The sequence below is a fragment of the Phyllostomus hastatus genome, unplaced genomic scaffold (assembly GCF_019186645.2).
Source record: "Phyllostomus hastatus isolate PE091 unplaced genomic scaffold, TTU_PhHast_1.1 phas_scaffold_39, whole genome shotgun sequence".
NCBI classification, from domain to species: Eukaryota; Metazoa; Chordata; class Mammalia; order Chiroptera; family Phyllostomidae; genus Phyllostomus; species Phyllostomus hastatus.
The window spans coordinates 9,074,381-9,092,927 of NW_025334028.1; the positions used below are offsets into that span (position 1 = coordinate 9,074,381).

The 18,547-nt window shown below is 38.1% G+C and overlaps 1 protein-coding gene across 1 annotated transcript in view; it reads left to right on the forward strand.

The window, feature by feature from the left end:
• CDS1 (CDP-diacylglycerol synthase 1) overlaps positions 1-18,547 on the forward strand; it is a 65,996-nt gene that overhangs the window by 21,298 nt on the left and 26,151 nt on the right. The window contains exons 3-5 of the mRNA XM_045820314.1: positions 5,058-5,154; positions 11,751-11,848; positions 14,203-14,342. Of these exons, the coding sequence (XP_045676270.1) occupies positions 5,058-5,154; positions 11,751-11,848; positions 14,203-14,342 (335 nt within the window). The remainder of the gene's footprint in view (positions 1-5,057; positions 5,155-11,750; positions 11,849-14,202; positions 14,343-18,547) is intronic.

Genomic DNA, 18,547 nt, shown 5'->3' on the forward strand with positions numbered 1-18,547 from the left:
CAGTGCCCCAGAACTCATCCTTTTGAGCGACCAAGAAATAGCTAACCTATCAGATGCACAGTTCAAAACACTGGGGATCAGGAAGTTCACAGAATTGGTTGATTTTGGGCGCAAATTACATGAAAAAATGCAGGTTACCATAAAAGAGATGAAGGAAGATGCACAGAGAACCAACAGTGATGAGAAGGAAACTGGGACTGAAAACAACAGAGTGGACCAGAAGGAAGGAAAAAACAACCAAACAGGAAATAATGAAGAAATAAGGATTCAAAAAAACGAGGAGAAGCTGAGGAACCTCCAGGACATCTTTAAATGTCCCAACATCCGAATTATAGGGGTACCAGAAGGGGAAGAGGTAGAGCAACAGATTGAAAATGTATTTGAACAAATAATAAAGGAGGACTTCCCCAATCTGGCAAAGGAAATAGACTACCAGGAAATACAGGAAGCTCAGAGAGCCCCAAAGAAGTTGGACCCAAGAAGAAACACACCAAGGCACATCATAATTACATTAGCCAAGGTAAAAATGAAGGAGAGAATCCTAGAAGCAGCAAGAGATAAGGAGACAGTCACCTACAAAGGAGTTCCCATCAGACTGTCAGCTGATTTCTCAAAAGGGACCTTACAGGCAAGAAGGGGCTGGAAAGAAATATTCCAAGTCATGAAAGACAAGGACCTATACCCCAGATTTCTCTATCCAGCAAAGCTTTCATTTAGAATGGAAGAGCAGATAAAGTGCTTCTCAGATAAGGTCAAGTTAAAGGAGTTCATCATCACCAAGCCCTTATTTTATGAAATGTTAAAGGGACTTATCTAAGAAAAGAAGATAAAGAAAAAAACATGTATAGTAAAAGGACAGCAAACTCACAATTATTAACAAACACACCTAAAGCAAAACCAAAAGAAACTAAGCAAACAACTAGAACAGGAACAGAACCACAGAAATGGAGATCACATGGAGGGTTAGCAACAGGGGAGTGGGAGGAGGAGAGAGGGGGAAAAGGTACAGAGAATAAGTAGCATAGATTGTAGGTTGAAAATAGGGGGAGGGTAAGGATAGTATGGGAAATGTAGAAGCTACAGAACTTATAAGTATGACACATGGACATGAACTAAAGGGAATGTGGGTGGGAGAGGGTGTACGGGGGGAAAACGGGACAACTGTAATAGCATAATCAATAAAATATATTAAAAAGAAATTTCCCACAAAAAAAGTACTAATTATATAAGAAATGTCTGTAACTTGTAGGAAAAAAACCCTATAATCCTCTCACCAAAATGTTTATATTTAAAATATTGTGGTATTCACTCTGAAACATTTTTTCTTGTATGCATTGTGCGTGTGTGTGTGTGTGTGTGGTATAAAATAGTGTTGTGCCATTCCCTGCCTTTCTATTTTTATTATAATTCTGTCATATTAGGAGTAAATACCTTTAAATATATTTAAATATTTTGAATGGCTGCATGATATATTCCTTTGTATAACTGTAGTTCAATTTACTCAACCAACCAGCTATTGCTGGGTATTTAGCTGATTTATAAATTCTCACAATCAAAAACAACTCTTCATTAAACATTTTTCTTTACAGATGCTTTTATTTAGTGTCTATAATTATTTCCTTAGGATAAAATCTTAAAAGTGAAATTCTTGTTGAAGATTTAAGCTCACTTTTGAGGTTTTAATATATAATGTCAAAAAATCTTAAGTTGTGGAAATCAGAAGGGGCCTGAAAGGTCTTCAGTCACTTGGCAAGTTTTCCCAATCTGTTTCTTGACCTGTGTGTGTGAATATTCATTAGTCATTTAAGTCTGGCTTTATCCTTTAGTGCACCTCTTTAGCCACAGTCTAGTTTAGAAGTTTTCATCCAGAGACAGTGCCCTGGATTTTGTCCCCACCTCCCCTGTAGACACTTGGCAATGTCTGGAGACCATTTTTGGTTGTCACAATGAGAGACATTACTACTAGCATCTAGTGGGGTAGAGGCCAGGGAGGATGCTAAACACCCTGCAGTACATAAGAACAGCTCCTCACAACAAAGAATTATCTGGCACAAACATGCTAGTTCTGAGGCTGAGACACCAAGGAAATATCCAGGTATGTAGCCTTACTGGTGCTCTTATACTGCATGAGCCATCTTCCTTCTTTTCTGGGAACCTGCAGACTTCCTGTCCACCTTCTCTAAGGGTGGTGGATAGACATTCTCAAATCGCCCTCTATTTGCCAGATGGCCCGCTGAGCTCTTGTTTATTTTTGAGGCATGCCTCTGTGTCACAGTTCTTTGCTCAGGTGAACTGCTTGCCAGCCCGGGTTCTTGATGCCTCTTGATGCTTTTGGCACTAGTTTTTTATGTTGTTGTTGTTTTAACTTGTCATTACTTTTGAAATAGAAACTAATTAATAGTGGTAGTCACAGTAAGTCATTGTACATATCCAGATTGATTTGAACAATGTGTGTAACCACTTTTATGATCACTTTTAAGGGTATTGCTTAATTATATACTTTTTGGAAATGTCATTTCTAGCTCAGGTAGCTCCTGGAGACATGAAACTTGAATGAAATTCTCCTCTACTAATTCTAAGTTCCTTTTTATAGAAACAGTCTGTGAGGCGATGACTTGGAATCAAAATTGAGACTTTTTCTAATGTAATCATGGAAGTGTGGTAAAGGAAATTGAGAATTTTAAATTCAGACTCAGACTCTGATTTTTAGTAACAATGATTTTATTTTATGTTTTTATATCATGTTGTGTCAAATTCAGTGCTTCTCTCCTGAAAGATGACTTTTGGCTACTATATCAGTGGATACATATGTTATGTTTAAGTATGTGTTTAACTTTGTAGTAGGTATTTTGGGGGAATTTGGGGAGTCAGTTAAAATAAATAAGGGAAGTAAGTCTTTGGTCTTTTGGGGGGAAGGGAATTTTTCTCAGAAGGGAAATATCCATATCAAAGACAGCCAGACACAATATGTTCCTCTAAGATCCCCGTTTTCAGTTATTATGGAATTTTGGGTGATATGAAGAGAGTAGGTTCCCTGTTTAAAATCTCTGGTTCTGGGTGGCTACCATCCTCTGAAGATCAAAGCCAGGCATCTAAGATAGGTAGACTCAGACACTGGCAACATCTACCTAGGGGCTGATTTCCGACATGCCTTGTCCTCTTGACTAGAATAGGTTCTCGATAATCCTAAGTCTGAGGATCAGTTATAAAGAAGGACTAAGACATGTCTGGATTTTGTGCAGGCAGGTCAGGATTATTATCAGAGGACTGGCTTATGATCCTTTATTTACCTCTGATCAGCTCTGTGACGTAGCTCAGTTTCCTAATCCATTCATTAATCTATAGAGGGTTATATCTATAAAACTAAATAGAACCTTTCAGCTAGAGAATTTTTGACTCTACATTCATTTCAGTTCAGTCTACTTCAGTTCAGCCCCAAAGCTTACAGTCTGTGAGAAATTATGAGTCTACACAGTTTCTTAAACAATAGAGGGAAATAAAGTTGGGTAAGTACAATTTGACCACCTCTTGAAAAATCTTGGAAGCTAGATAAAAGAGTTTAGACTTAATTTTGGCATTTTAGATCTTGAGTGCAGAAATGACATGACAAAAGGGGTATTTTAAAAGTATCTGGACTATGTTGATATTTGATAAATAGATAAAATTGGCAAATATTTATTTCTATGGGAAGGGTAATAACAGACTTGCTTAAATATTGTACGTATATGTTATATTTAAAAAGTTGAATACAGATCTTTTGTAACTAATTTAGATACTATCATTAGTATTAATAGAAATCAGAAAAGTCTTGAAGAAGAAGACTTCATTGTGAGTGTAATATAAAATGCATTTAGAATGAATAAAAGCAGACGGGCAGCAATTTTACATTCAGAAATCATCATCCATGTAGAGGTATTATTAGAATCATTTTAAATGTTTCATACAGCAGCTGCTGGTGACGTTTTTATGACATGGCCTCATAAAGAGTGACAGTATTTGTCAGGTACACTGGGGATTGACATGAGAGTCTCTTGGGGGTGGAGAAGCAGTTGGGCACCCCAGGCCCTGCCCAGGGATTGGGGGAGATCTGTTCTCAGCTGGCCAGGAACTAGTTGGGTGTACCACTAGGGTTGCTCTGCTCTAAGGAACAAGAAAGGACCCAAGAATAAACATAATCAACAAAACAAACAAGCAAGCAAAATATAACCAGAGACATTGAAATTAAGAACAAACCGACAGTGACCAGAGGGAACGTGGGAGGGGACAATGGATGGAAAAGGGGAAGGGTTGTCAGGAACATGTATAAAGGGCACATGGACAAAACCAAAGAGGGGTAGAATTGAGGGTGGGAGGTGGGGATGGCTGGGGTGGGAGGGAGTGGTGAGGGGAAAATGGAGATAACTGTACTTGAACAACAGTAAAAAAAAAAAAAGAAAATATTTTTCTACTGCTGTCTCTAATCAAGGAAAGTAGGCAGCACACTCAGCAATAGAAGGAAGTGACTTTCAATCTGGCCTTGTCCTCTGGGGCTGACCTTTTTGCACCTTCTTCATTTCACAGAAATGGCTCTGTCCTCCAGTTTAGGTTCTGTGTCAGCCTTTCTTGAGTTTTTCTCATTAAAAGGTCATGCTTGCTTTCTGTACCTCCTTAAAATCATGTGGTACCCCAGATGATTGGCCATCATCTTTATAGCCACCTTTATAGAGGGCTTTTGCACCCTGTTCTTTCTTCCCTTCTGAATCACCATGGCAGAACACATATCCACACTAACCACTTCATTGCCTAGCCTCATGATTCATCCTTATTCAGAATAAACAAAAATCAGGTTTTTTTTTCTTTGACTAACATAATTTTTACATATAATTTAGCTCTCAGTGAGTGAATGTTCTTTGGTTGGTTGGGTTTTGTTTTTTGTTATAAGGTGAAGTAAGGGTCTTAAAGTATAGTTGGGGAAAATCCTTAGGTCTAGCAACTGGATACTGAAACCACACACAAAAAAATACTGTAAGAACACATTAAGTGCTGACTTTATGACTTTATAAACATTTTCTTTGCAGGTGGAAAAACTGGTGGATTCGTGGCATTCTTACTCTAACTATGATTTCATTGTTTTTCCTGATCATCTATATGGGATCTTTTATGCTGATGCTTCTTGTAAGTGTTTTACATTTCCTTAAGTGTCTCTTGCATTGTTTTTCAGCATTGATATTGAAGTCATTTGAGCATGTCATGAAAAAGAAAGTAGTTTAAGACTTGGTAACAGCAAATTTAGTTCCTTTAAGCATCTTCTAGTTCATGAAATGAACTGGGCTAATTTTGTCTGTTTGAAAAATGTCCATTGAATGTGTTCATTTAGCAGAGATCAAGTTAATGTTTCTTTGTCAGACATTGTGCCAAGCATGAGATTAACACATACATGGCTTCAACATATGTGACTGTTAGCTAGGTCCCCAACTTCAAGGAATTCAATCAAATGGAAGAGGCATACAACCAACCTTATAAATCAATTAGGATAGCCAATAAATGAGGTAAGTCTCATGATAGAACTTGGGAGAGCACAGTGAAAAGTGCCTAAAACAATGTGAGACAGAGATGAAGAAAGACTTTCAGAAGAGGTGATGACAAAGCTGAGTGCTGAAGGAGGGACTGGGCAGGGGAAGGCCATCCAGGGTGGGGCATCCTGGGCAGGGCAGAGGCAGAATGAGAGCATGTGGTCTGTGTGGGGATCTGCTAGTTGTACACGTGGAGGGCATCTAGAGATGAACCACAGAGGCAAGTAGAGGCTATTCTGGGAGTTGGGGGTTTTGTCGTGTATGGAAAGCCCAAGAAATCTTAAAGCCAAACAAGTATTTTAAGCTTTTAATTCATTCATTTTGCAGATGCTTCTAGGATGCCTGCTATGTGCCAGGCATTGTGCTTGTTCTGGGGTGTGGTACAGTGGTGCTGAGAAAAACGCAGCTGTCTGTGCCATTCTGGAGCTCATTATCTACATTACAAACAATTGATCAGACATATAATTACAAATTGCTCTGAGCATTTAATTTAAAAAAAAAAAGGATTTGATGAAAGCAAAGCGTGATCTGGGAGACTTCTCAGAGACATGAGCCCAGCATGTGCATTGTGGTCTGAAGAAGACAGACAGCGTGGTGACAGAGGGAGCTTGGGGGAAGGAGGGTCACAGTGGAGGACTCCTGTGTGTAAAAGCCTTGATATCTGAAGCAGCATGAAGCATCTGAAACCCCAAGTGGCAGGAGTGGAAGGAGAAATGCATCTGTTCAATAGATTCATTACCGGGTGCTCAGTGTGTTTAGCAGTGAACAGTGAGAGCCTGCTCTCAGAAATATGCAGACCGTATCCCTTTATTATTTCTTTTTCTTCATCCCATCTCCATTAGTTTAGCCTCCTCGTATGTACTTGCCTTCCTCTTTCCTGGTTGCCCTTGCCCACTTAGAAGTCTGTTTACCTATTTCACCTGGCTAACCCCTCCCCCACCGTGCTCAGTCCTATTCAGAGCACTAAGCTGCAGGCAGTATGATATGGTTTTCTTTTTGGTTTACGAAAGAAAACATGTTGAACTGAAAATAGACACTATTAGAAAAAAATTCTGTCAAACCCTGAAACCACTTAAAAACCACTTAAAGTAGCTCTTCTAAGCACCACAAAGCCCTTTCACTTTTCTTTTTGTCCTGTGATTAACTTTGTACTTCCTTGGGGATATCAGGGTCACAAAAATGAGTAAGAAATTTCTTTGTGTTCTTTTAATTTGATGACATCTTGAAGAGTTGTTTTTTTTCTAACAAAGAAAAGTGAATAAGGGATAGGGATGAGTTAATATGAGGGCAGATGCTAAGTCTGAAAGTCAGGTAGGTAGTGTGAGCACTGTGCATACGTGATGGGAGAGAAGGGCCCCAGCTCCTAGTCTTCTCAGTCTGAACCCACTGGGGGCTATGCTGAATGACTGCCACTGGCCCAGACATAGGCATTTAAAGAGTGAGTGTGTGCACATCTCAGTGCTGTGTGAGTGGTGGAGCTTGGGGAAGAAGGGATTAGATAATGGCAGGCAGCTCATAAGGCTTTGTGTATGAAGGAACCTTTGAGTGGACCTTGAGGCTCTATTAGGGTGGAGTGAGTGCCTGCTGTGAGCAAAGGTCCTAACAAAGGTCCACACAGTGAGGTATGTCAGGAAAAGGCAGGTGATGCCCTTTTCCTAGAGCATAGGGCCTTTGAACCTGGAAGAATAATTATGCATCAGATTCTGTAGGACCTTACAATGCTACCTGAAGAAGCTTAGGATTTAATTGTAAAGTATCGAGGAGCCATTGAAAATATTATGGATTATTTCAATTTTGATTCTCCTTTAGAAGATCATTTTGATCAAGATATTACAAAACACCCACATCCTTGATACCCTGGCTCAGACTGATTTGGCGGGCTCCCTGTGAATGAATGACATTGTCTTCCAACTAAACTGTCTGGTGTGGTAACTAGGGCCAGAATTTGTAGATAGAGGCTAGTTTTTAACTACTCTTTTATGACAAAATTCAAAACACCTTTAAAGACATCCCTGCATGTTTGGACTCTGATTTTTTAAAAGAGAATCATAAGTATGCCTAAAGCACTTGGGCTTTTTTGTTAATTTTTTTCTACTATGAAAGGAAAATACTATTTTATTACAAGTTATTTCTTTGACCTTAATCAGAGAAGAATATAAGAGTATTAAAGCATATATAAGAATATTAAAGATTTGAACAGTTATTGCTCTGAGGTTTATAGCACATGCATGCACACACATGTCTGCACACACCTACACCTGTATACATACATGTGCTGTATTTATATTATGTTAAGGGAATATGGATGCATATACACACAGACACACATGCTGTGAGTACACAGTTGATATTACTTTTCTGTGTTTTAAAGCCTTATTTACATTTATATCCCTAACTAGGTCACTTATATTTTGAGTCATATACATTGTATCTAGCTTGCATTTGCTTAGTAATATTGGCACTTAAAAATGACTAATTCAAGAGAATATTATTAAAAACTTACTTCTAGGAAATGATAGCTACTATTTTAAGATGGAACTCATACTCATGTTCCTTAAAGTGAACTTTTTACCTTCAGACTTCTGTTTACAGCACTTTGATTATTGCATTCACAGCTTAGAATCACAGTTTCTAAATGACGGAGTTATTAAATCATATTTCGATTTAAAGCAGATGTGCAGATAGAGAAGATATTGTAGAAATCCCTCCCCCACACCTTCTTAGAAATTCCTGTAATAATTATTTTAATGTATATTATATAAATTACTTTTTAATAGTATATTTAAATTTTTCCCCATTGCAATAGTATAAAAGTATATTAAGCTTACTTTGGAAAGTAGATAATTTTTAAAAATCATCCAACCCAATCATTAACCACCAAAACCCAATTAATACTGCCATTTGATATGCCTCTTTTAATCCTTTTTTCTTTTGTGTTTTAGAAACCATGGTTGTAGTCATAATGTGACTAAAATTTTGTATCCTGCTTTGTAAACTATGTGTTGTATCAAATATTTTGTGTTATTCTACAGTTTTTACAACCATCAGCTTTAGTACATTAATCTGCTCAATGGAGTGGAGCCCTCATAAGTTATTTAAACCATTGTGTTATTTTTAGATATTCAGGTTATGTGCTGGTGTTTCTTTATTGTGACTAACACTATCCTAAACATATTAGAATGTAAAACCTTTTCATATGCAGTATAATTTTCTTTGAATAGATTCCCCCAAAATGAAAACAGGTACTTTTTAAAAGATTTTATTTATTTATTTTTAGACAGATGGGAAGGGAGGGAAAAAGAGAAGGAGAGAAACTTCAATGTGTCGTTGCCTCTCATGCACACATGCCCCTAACTGGGGACCTGCCCTGCAACCCAGGCATGTACCCTGACAGGGAATAGAACCAGCAACCCTTTGGTTCACAGGCCAGTGCTCAATCCACTGATCCACACCAGCCAGGGCTGAAAATAGGCACTTTCATTTGGATAACCTTCAGGTACCATACATAGTTCAGACTCAATATATGCAGACCTGAACTTCTATTCCAACCATAGCCATTCTGCATAAATCTATTTACCAAGCTGTTCCTAGTGTTATTCTGTGCTCCTCTCTCTCCTTTAGGTCCCCAATTTCCTCAACCACCAAAGCCTGTTGGTTCTTTTTCCTCAATGTCTCCTATTCTTGTACTCCACCCTACTGCCACTGTTCCAGTAAGATGTTTGTCCACATTCCTCCAGACGCTGGGGCCTTGCCTCTCCAGTCAGTTCTTTCCGCTTCTATGCTCCCCATACACTCACGTCTAATCATGTCCTTTCACAATCAGCACAAACTCTTTTGTGCTATTTCCTGATTCTGTGACTAGGTTTGTCTCTCTCCACTTCTTACCCCACCTGAGTGTGCCAGCAACTCTGAACCACATGCCTCGTCCACTCCTAAAAACAGAATTCTGATCCTCCCTGTGGGCCCCAGCTGGGGCCTATCCCCACCCCCTTCCACAGTTTTTTGTTTGCCTGTGCTCATTTATACCCATGTGCCTGTTGCCACATGGTGTTACTGTATAGTTGTGTGTATCCTCCCGGACAGACAATGCCTCTCTGAGAACAGATGTCCTATATTATTTCTGTGAATTGTCAGTAACTAGCAGAATAGGCACCTATGTAATAGTTGTTGTTTTTAAGGCTCTTAACACATTAACTGGGCCAACAGAGTTCTATTAATATGCATTGCTACCAGTATTGACGGCGTGGAGTGTCGGTTTCTGTGTATTCACCCAGCCCTGGAAGACATACATATATTTTAAGGATTTTAACTCTAGTGTCTGAGTCCTCTTTTCTGTTTTGCTAGCAGTTCTATGTCAATTCTACTTGTACGCTATAGTTGACAATCATATAAATATATGTATGTGCTATTAAAAATACTTTTTTTCCTCTCCGTGAAATACCACATATAGAGCTAATGGTTTTTGAGCAAATGTATTCATAGAAATTGCATCAGTGTGTTTAATGTTTTAATAGTCCTTATTTCTATAAACAGCATGGCTTTGCTATTTTATCTTAACATCTAAAGTTGTCTGTGATTATTTTGTTTAAAAATTATTTTGGTGTTATGTACAAAGTTTATTTGAAGGACAGTATTTAAATTTCCTCTTGTCTTTATAACACATTTATGGCTTTTTCCTTAAAATAACTATTTATAGTAGTTCAGTATAATAATTTCTTACCGTGTGGCTGATGGGACACAATGACTTTTTTATGTATGTGGTTGAACATGTAGTAGGTATAGTGGGGGAAATATTCTGAACAGTAAGTGTGGGGATGCTAATTTGTGGAGATCATATAAGAAATCTCAAAGTATGTTCTTGGGCAGAGTTTGGTAAACTTGTTCTGTAAAGGACCAGATAGTAATATTTTAGGCTTTAAGAAACTACATACAAGAAAGACCAAAAAAAGGTACAGATGTCTCTGTCACATAATCTTTGATTTTTTTTGTTTAAATTTTTTTTAATTGTTAAAAATATTTATTTATTTTTAGAGAAAGGGGAAGGGAGGGAGAAAGAAGGGAAACATCAATATGTGGTTGCCTCTTGCATGCCCCCTACTGGGGACCTGACCCACAACCCAGGCATGTGCACTGACTGGGAATCAAACTTGCAACCCTTTTGGTCACAGGCTGGTACTCAACACACTGAGCCATACCATCCAGAGCCTGTTTGTTTGTTTTTAACTCTTAAAAGATATAAAACCCATTCTTAGCTTCAGGACTATTCAAAAAGCCCTTTGGTGTGCTCTGTACTCTTAAAAGTTTAAAAGAGTTAGTCTGCTATATTCACAAAGATTTAATCTTAGTTCACGAAAATAAGCCTTCCACTTACCATTCACTCTGAGTCTTGGAATCGATTTAAGCCAAGCATTGTGTATGCTGCTACATTTTCAGGACTACCTTTACCCAGATTGGTGGATCCAGCAGTTTGAAGGACTACTAAATAGACCATCAAAACAAGGGACTCATAAATATAAACTGATTTAGTAGGTGTGTATATTTAAAATTGTGCAAATAGAACAGCATAGACATGATTAATTGGCCAGAGTGGCTGCAAATGTACAAAGCTGCTCATAATTTGCCAAGGTAGCAATGCCTGGTGATCAGAGATGTGTGTGGCTGGCTATGGGAGAGTCAGCCCAGCTGGAAGAGTGAAATGACCATGCCAAGCCCCTGGATGAATGGGTAAGTGTGTCAGCCATTTTTCCTGACAGTACCTTTATCCTTGGCAAGTATTCCAGAGTGTATGGTTCATCATGAATATAATCAGGAAAACTTTCACATATGATTGTTTTCCTCGGGTAGCTCAAGAAACAAAATGGACAAAAAGATTGTCCATCTTGAGATGGACAACCTTAAGAAACAAAGTTGTAATGAGTGATAAAGCCTAGTTACCTGTGACCAAGCAGATGATACCCCTCAACCTTGAACCACCCTGCACATCCGGCCCCAGGAAGGGTCTCTCAATAAAACTTGTTTTGCTTACCCCCGTGGGGCATCACTTGAGTTCAGGGATGTTGAATATTGAATTTTTGCTACAGACATTTAGAATAATCAAAAATGGATAGGCTAAAACACATACAATAAGCTACCTACTAAACAGTTAAGCACAAATGTAAGCTTTGAGGAATGCATGTCAGTGCTTTCTCTTGTCTTCAGGTTCTAGGCATCCAAGTGAAATGCTTCCATGAAATTATCACTATTGGTTACAGAGTCTATCATTCTTATGACCTACCGTGGTTTAGAACACTAAGCTGGTAAGTAACTTAAGACTTTCAGGTATGAAATGTGACTCTTTTCTAAAGTTTATAAGAGTGGCATCTGATCAAAGAGTGTTCATGTAGTTGACCTTATAGATTGATTTTGGAGAAAGATTAATTAAAAAATGCAACTGAATTTTGATAAGCAGAAAATCACTTTCAACTCTCCATTCCAACACAACTATTTTTATATCTCATCTTTCGCTTTTTATAGAGATAGCCAGTTTATATTGAACATATACACCATTTCTGTCCAGTAAAAAAAAAAATCCTCTTATATTGGACACATTTTACATCCTTTGTAGTTAAAATTTTAACAAAAGTTTAATTTTGTAAAATGTTACAATTGTGTGATGTTTTGCTTCCCTCCTTCAGTTGACATGAAACCACACACAAAATTAAATATCTCTACAAAGAATGAAAGATGAGATATAAAAATAGTTGTTTTTTATTTTATCCTCATCCTAGGACATGCTTATTGATTTTAGAGAGGGGTCAAGGGAGGGATAGAGAGAGGGAGGAAAACATTGATGTGAGAGAGAAAAATCCATTGATTGCCTCTCACACACCCTCAACTACACCCCAGGCACGTGCCCTGACTGGGAATCGAACCAGCAATTCCCAGAGGGATTTGCTGGGAATTAGGTTTGCGGGATGACTCCCAAGTAACTGTGGCACACTGGCCAAGGCAGTGTTTTTGTTTATTTTTTGAACGATCAGTGGTTTATTCAGGAAGAAGAAGTCCAAGCTGAATGTTTGGACTTCCTTCTGCAGTCGGGCCCACTGTCTCCACAGCCGTCATAGGCCCAGGGTGGGAGAGGGGAGCAGTGGAAGGAGGGGTGACCCCACCTCTGTTGCCTGGTTCAGTCTCCTCTCCAGGCCCTTGGCCCCATGACTGGTGATACGAGAGTAGATGGGAGAGAGGAGGGCTCTGATGGGGGCAGTGTAGAGGCACCCTTGTAAACAGTGCTGGCTGAGTTACCTGCCCATGACATATTGCATGTGCACAAATGCATGTAAAAATTAGTAAAATAAAATATGTAATGGTTTTAATATTTAAACTTTTATATATTTTACATACTTTTCAAGGATAATCCTTAGTTATCAAGAACTTGACCAGGAAACATGATGATATGACAGTTCATGATTAACCTAATTAGCCATGCATTTGAATATAGTTCCTTGATTGGTATCAGCCAGAGGGGCCAGTGTTTTTTAAAACAAATTACTGATTGTTTTTGTTCGGAATAGTAAAAAACAGTTTCTTGATTTTTGGTAATAGCTGATTTTCATGAGTGGCAAAGTATACGGGAAATGTTAGGTAGATTAATTAGTTGGAGAATAATTAAGTGTGAAACCATTCAGGACTGATTGTAAATGTAGGGGAAAAGGGTAGGTCAGGATAGGCTCCAGTGATTGTAGAAGGCTTCATGGAGAAAGAAGATGAGAGAAACCCTGTCACTTAAAGTAAAAGCAAGCTTTTGATAGAGGAGCGTTCTAGTTGGGGAAGCAGCCGTCATCACACTCTAGGCATGGGACTGAGGAGGCATGTGCCCCACTTGGTGAGATATTCCTGGCCCCCCTGAGCAGAAGGTATTCATTAGGCAACAGACGGCAAGAAGTTGTACTGGTGGGTTAGAGTAGGCCCAGATAGCCTTACAGAGGAGTCAGAGATAGTTTCCAGTGTGGGAGAATAGAAAAATGGTAGCACAGCTGGTACAAGTAAAAATACTTAACTCTACTTTGAGAACAGTAGGACCTGATTCTAGCCGTGAGATTCGAGGGAAGCATCCCTTTCCTCTTTTGCTCTCCTGGCTACCTAGGAGTCTGCCCTTCAAAGGACACACCTAGGAACTCTAGGACAGTGTTCCTCAGCCTTTTTTCCAGGCTCACACGCACTCCCATCAACAAAATCTCGTGGTTCCAACCTTTCCCTGGGGGAAGAGATAAGCCAGAGCTCGGAGGAGGGAGTCCATCTGGGACACTGAGGAGAGGAGAAAGATGTCAATGTGTGCAGGGCAGGTGGGAATTTGGCTTAGGATCTCTACTATGAAAAAGCACTAGAGCAGTGAGTAGTTAAGAGAGTGAGAGAAAATATTTTCTATATAGTTTTTTAATTATCTGTCTCTGGCATTAGATTTTGAGCTAAGTCAAGGCATGAACCGTATTCAGTAAACTTTTGTTGACAGATAATTTTTAAATTAAGTGAAAAGCATTTGGTGGAATATATCCTGAACCAGTCTTCTGATTTTGGTTTTGATCTTTGTATCATCATCAAAGTGTATAGTTTTAAGGTATTTGAGGGGGGAAAGCATCAAATACTTAAAAAATTCATCATTTTTAAATTACAGGTACTTTCTACTTTGTGTAAACTACTTTTTCTATGGAGAGACTGTAGCTGATTATTTTGCTACATTTGTTCAAAGAGAAGAGCAACTTCAGTTCCTCATTCGCTACCATAGATTCATATCATTTGCCCTCTATCTGGCAGGTAAGTTAAGGAAAATACTTTGTGCTGGTAATGCAGCTAATATATTTTACATGTTTATTTTTATTTATGTTATTTAAATTCATAACATCTTATATTTGTTACATTTTAATCCAGCTTCTTTTTTTAATTTTCCCAAGTAAAAAGCTATTCATTTTCATTAGAGTCTTAAATAGCAATTATTCTGCAATGGTGGTTTTAAAAAATACATTTTTAATAGTCATTCCATACATTTGAAAGCTGTCTTAGCAAATTGTAGTAAAGAAACTTCTATAAATATGTAGATTGATACAACCAGGTATAATTTCCAAAGAAACTTTCACATTTATATTGCTTTATTTGTTCCTAGTTAATAGAGTTTTCATGTAGAATTAGTTAGGGTACTTGGTTTTCCTGACATGATTTATTATATATTCACAATATGTATATATATGTATTATCTTTGTTTATAGTATGCTGTGACACATTTTTTAATGATTTTTATGTTAAGAATCAGATACTTAGGATAAAGTTGGAATGATAGATTTAAAGTTCCTCATCATAAAAACTTCTAAGAAATTGATTTAGACATGTGCTTTTTAAAAGTTGGATTTGCATCATTAAACAAGTGCCTAAAATATCACTTTCTATATAGCATTTGTGATTAAATCTTCTTTCCTTTATAACATATTATTTTTCTAGAACTTAATAACTGCTTCACCTTTTCTCCACATTTGTAAATTTTTGTGCAGCAGTCCTTAATTTTTCCATTGGATCTGTTTCATGTCTGTTGGTAGCTTTTTCAAATGTGCACACAAATCAGATAGCGTATCAGTTCTCTCTTTTTTCCTAGACGCCTCTGTTCTGGAGACGTCTGTGGTCCTGTTCCTATTTGAACTGGCTACTTGCAGGCCTACTGCTTACCTGCCCTCACCATTTGGCCTCCTCATTTCTTCTGTCCTGTGCCTTCCAATTTCTGGGTTTATACCCTCATTTTGTTGTAAGCATGGCCTCCAATGGTTTACTATGAAATGTGATTAGAAGGTAAATATAAAAATACATTTATTCTACTCACAATTTACTACTCTGGCTGGGCCTCCACTTAGTAGATTTTTTTTCAAACTTATTTTTATTTTTAGAAAGAGGGGAAGGGAGGGAGAAAGAGGGGGAAAGAAACATCAGTGTGCCAGAGATACACCACTCAGTTGCTCCTTGCATGCTCCCAATTGGGACCTAGTCTGCGACCCAGGCATGTTCCCTGACCAGGAATTGAACTGGTGACCTTTGGGTTCACAGGCTAGTACTTAACCCACTAAGCCACCCCATCCAGGGCTATTAATAGATTTTTATTTAATACTCTAGTTTAGAAGCCCAGGCCTCATCCTTGCCTTCCACTGAGCCTTTTCTGCTCAGTTTTCTCTGGAAAATACTAGTAGCTGTCCCTGATTTCTTAGGTCTGCTAAAAGTTAGGCAATCTGTTTTCCAGCTTCCAGGTTCTGCAGCTATTTCTCCTCTGTTTTCCTTGACATTTCTGCAGTGCTCTTTGCTTTGTGGGTTTTTTCTTTACTGTTTTCTTGCTCTGTGGGTTCTTACCTTAAAAAAATTTTTAATGTTATTTTAGTGGGCTACCAGGACAGAATAGAAATCAATGCATGAGGTCAAACTGACATTTTAAGACAGAAATCCTAACTAGTTTTATATTTTTTTCCTGTGGCTTTAAACAAAAATTTAATATTTTCTCAGATAGTCCTGGGAGTTGACTGGGCTTCAGTGGGCAGTTCTAACTGAAGGCCTTTCCTGTGGTGGCAGTCAGATGGAGGTAGTGCCAGTCATTTCAGTCTTGGGTGGATGGCTTGCTCTCAGGCCACAGTCAGTGCTGGCTGCTGACTTGAGCATATATGTTTGGCCTCTTCATGGGGCTTGGATGTCTCCAAGCTCATGGATGGGTTCTGAGTGTGACAAATGCCAAGTGTTTCAAGCATCCTTATCTAGGGTTACTTTTTTTATTACTGGTTTTCAAAAATGAAAACATGATACACGCTCATAGTAAATATTATTGCTAAAAGGAAATATTCAGTGAAATTTCCCTCTTACCTCAAAGCCTTATTTACTACCTCTAGGGATTCACTAGAACTATTACAGGTATTTTTTTATTGTTCAAGCTTACAGGTTTTTATCTTCCATTCCTCCTCTTTTTTTTATACAAATGAGAACTGATTGTTCTGTACTTGCTTTTTCCCACTTAATGTAGCTTATGGATGATTTTATCTTGACAGATCTAAATCTATCTCATTTCTTCCATATGTAGAGTTACATCTATATTAACATACATACAGGAACCTCTGCTGGGTAGAATGCCAGGAAATAATGTGACTACCGTTGCCTTGGCTTTCTTTCCCTTTGTTGTTTGCTATAACTTATACTTAAGAATAATTTCTCAGTTGAGTAGTATAGAAGATGTACTTTGTTTTCTTTACTGTTCATTTTATACATTATGTGCATGACAGCCTCCCAAACAACCTTTTTTCAGTAATTGTTCCATACACTACTTTTCAACTCTTCTTTTTAAAATAAAACCAATATTCCTTCTTTCTTTTTTTCTGACTAAATTCTGTCAGAGAAATAGCCTACCACTTGCAATTTAGGCTCATGGACTCAGAACCTCATTGAGGGTCATCAGTGCCATTCTTCCAACAAACACTGGAGTGCTTTCCAAATGCTAGGTACTGTGGATGGTGTTGAGGAAATAAAAGGAAATATGGCTGCTAGTGTGCCTTCCAGAGTTTTAAAACGGGTGAGACATGAGTCCCCTTGTGCATTGCTAAAGCATGCATAAGGACCCCTAAGAGCAGGCAGATGGGGAGGAAGGGCTTTGCTCTGCTAGGGGATGGGAAGGTCTTTGAGAAGAGAAAACAGGAGTCATGAAGAGTAAAGAACAAGCAGGCATTTGCCATGCGGATAGTGGGCAAGGCATTCCAGGCAGAGGAAACAGTTGTGCAGGGTTTGGAAATGAGAGAGAAATCATATTCTGGGCTGGTGGCAGACATTAAAGGTTAGAAAGGTAGGCAAGAGCCACATCTTGAGAAGCTTTATATATAGGGTTTGGAAACCATTGAGATTTTAATCTAAGAGATGATATAATCATATTTTTAATTAAATTATGAGTTGGAAGACATTAATAGATTGACTGTAGGAAACTGCTGCTGTCATCCTACTAAATAGAATGAGGACCTGAGCCATTTAGATTTGTATTTAATACTAAGAGTGTTATAAATTACATAAAAAATACTATGGGCTGATCTTAGACACAACTTCTGTTTGTGGCAGTGCATGAAAAGTTGTTTTTTTATCTAAGTTAAAGGCTCAAAATGTATTCTTTGTTGACATAATTACGTCTTTACCTGCAGATGTAAGAAATATAGAGATATCCCCTACACACTTTGTCCAGTTTCCACCAATGTAATAATTTGCAAAACTACAGTATAATATCATACCTGGATATTGATGTTATTACACCCCTACAAATGTACTTTTAAGATGCAACTGTGTAGTAAGCTAGGAGCTACTGGGTTAACTGACAAAACGTTCATTATCAGTCACCAGTAGTATTCTTTATCTACTATTTTACATGTGGCCTAAATATGGTCCTATTAGACCACAAACACCAACTTGTGTCTCTCTTGTTTTTCTAACTCCCAGTGCCTAACACAGGGTTTGGAGTTTAAGTTCCCAATACAGATTTACTGGATGAATGATGCAGAGGCTGAGAACATGCATATGCACACACAGTGCTTCCTAGAGGTGTTTTCCCAGCACCGGTGTTTTGTTTGCTGAGTTTCGAGGCCTTATTGGTGATGAAATGGTTAACAACATTTGTGAGCTTGCTCTAGCAAATGGTGTTAGACTTTAAAACAGGAGTGAGAAAATGGAAAGTATACTGCCGGGATATTGAGAATTGTGTACCTTTCTCTCAAATTTTGCTGTGAAAACTTTTTTTTTTGTAATATTCCAAGGATCCTGTGAAAATTTTAGTTCTGACTTTGGAAAATATAGGTCTTAGCAGATTTAAAAAGTAGAGACAGCCAGTCTATTTCATTGACACTAACTTTTATTAAAATAAAATGTAGGTATCTCAGGCCTAACACCCTCACCATAGCTCAGGAGATTAATGATGTTTTAAAATCCAGGAAGACATTCTGACACTCACGTAATTTTGTTGTGAAATAAAT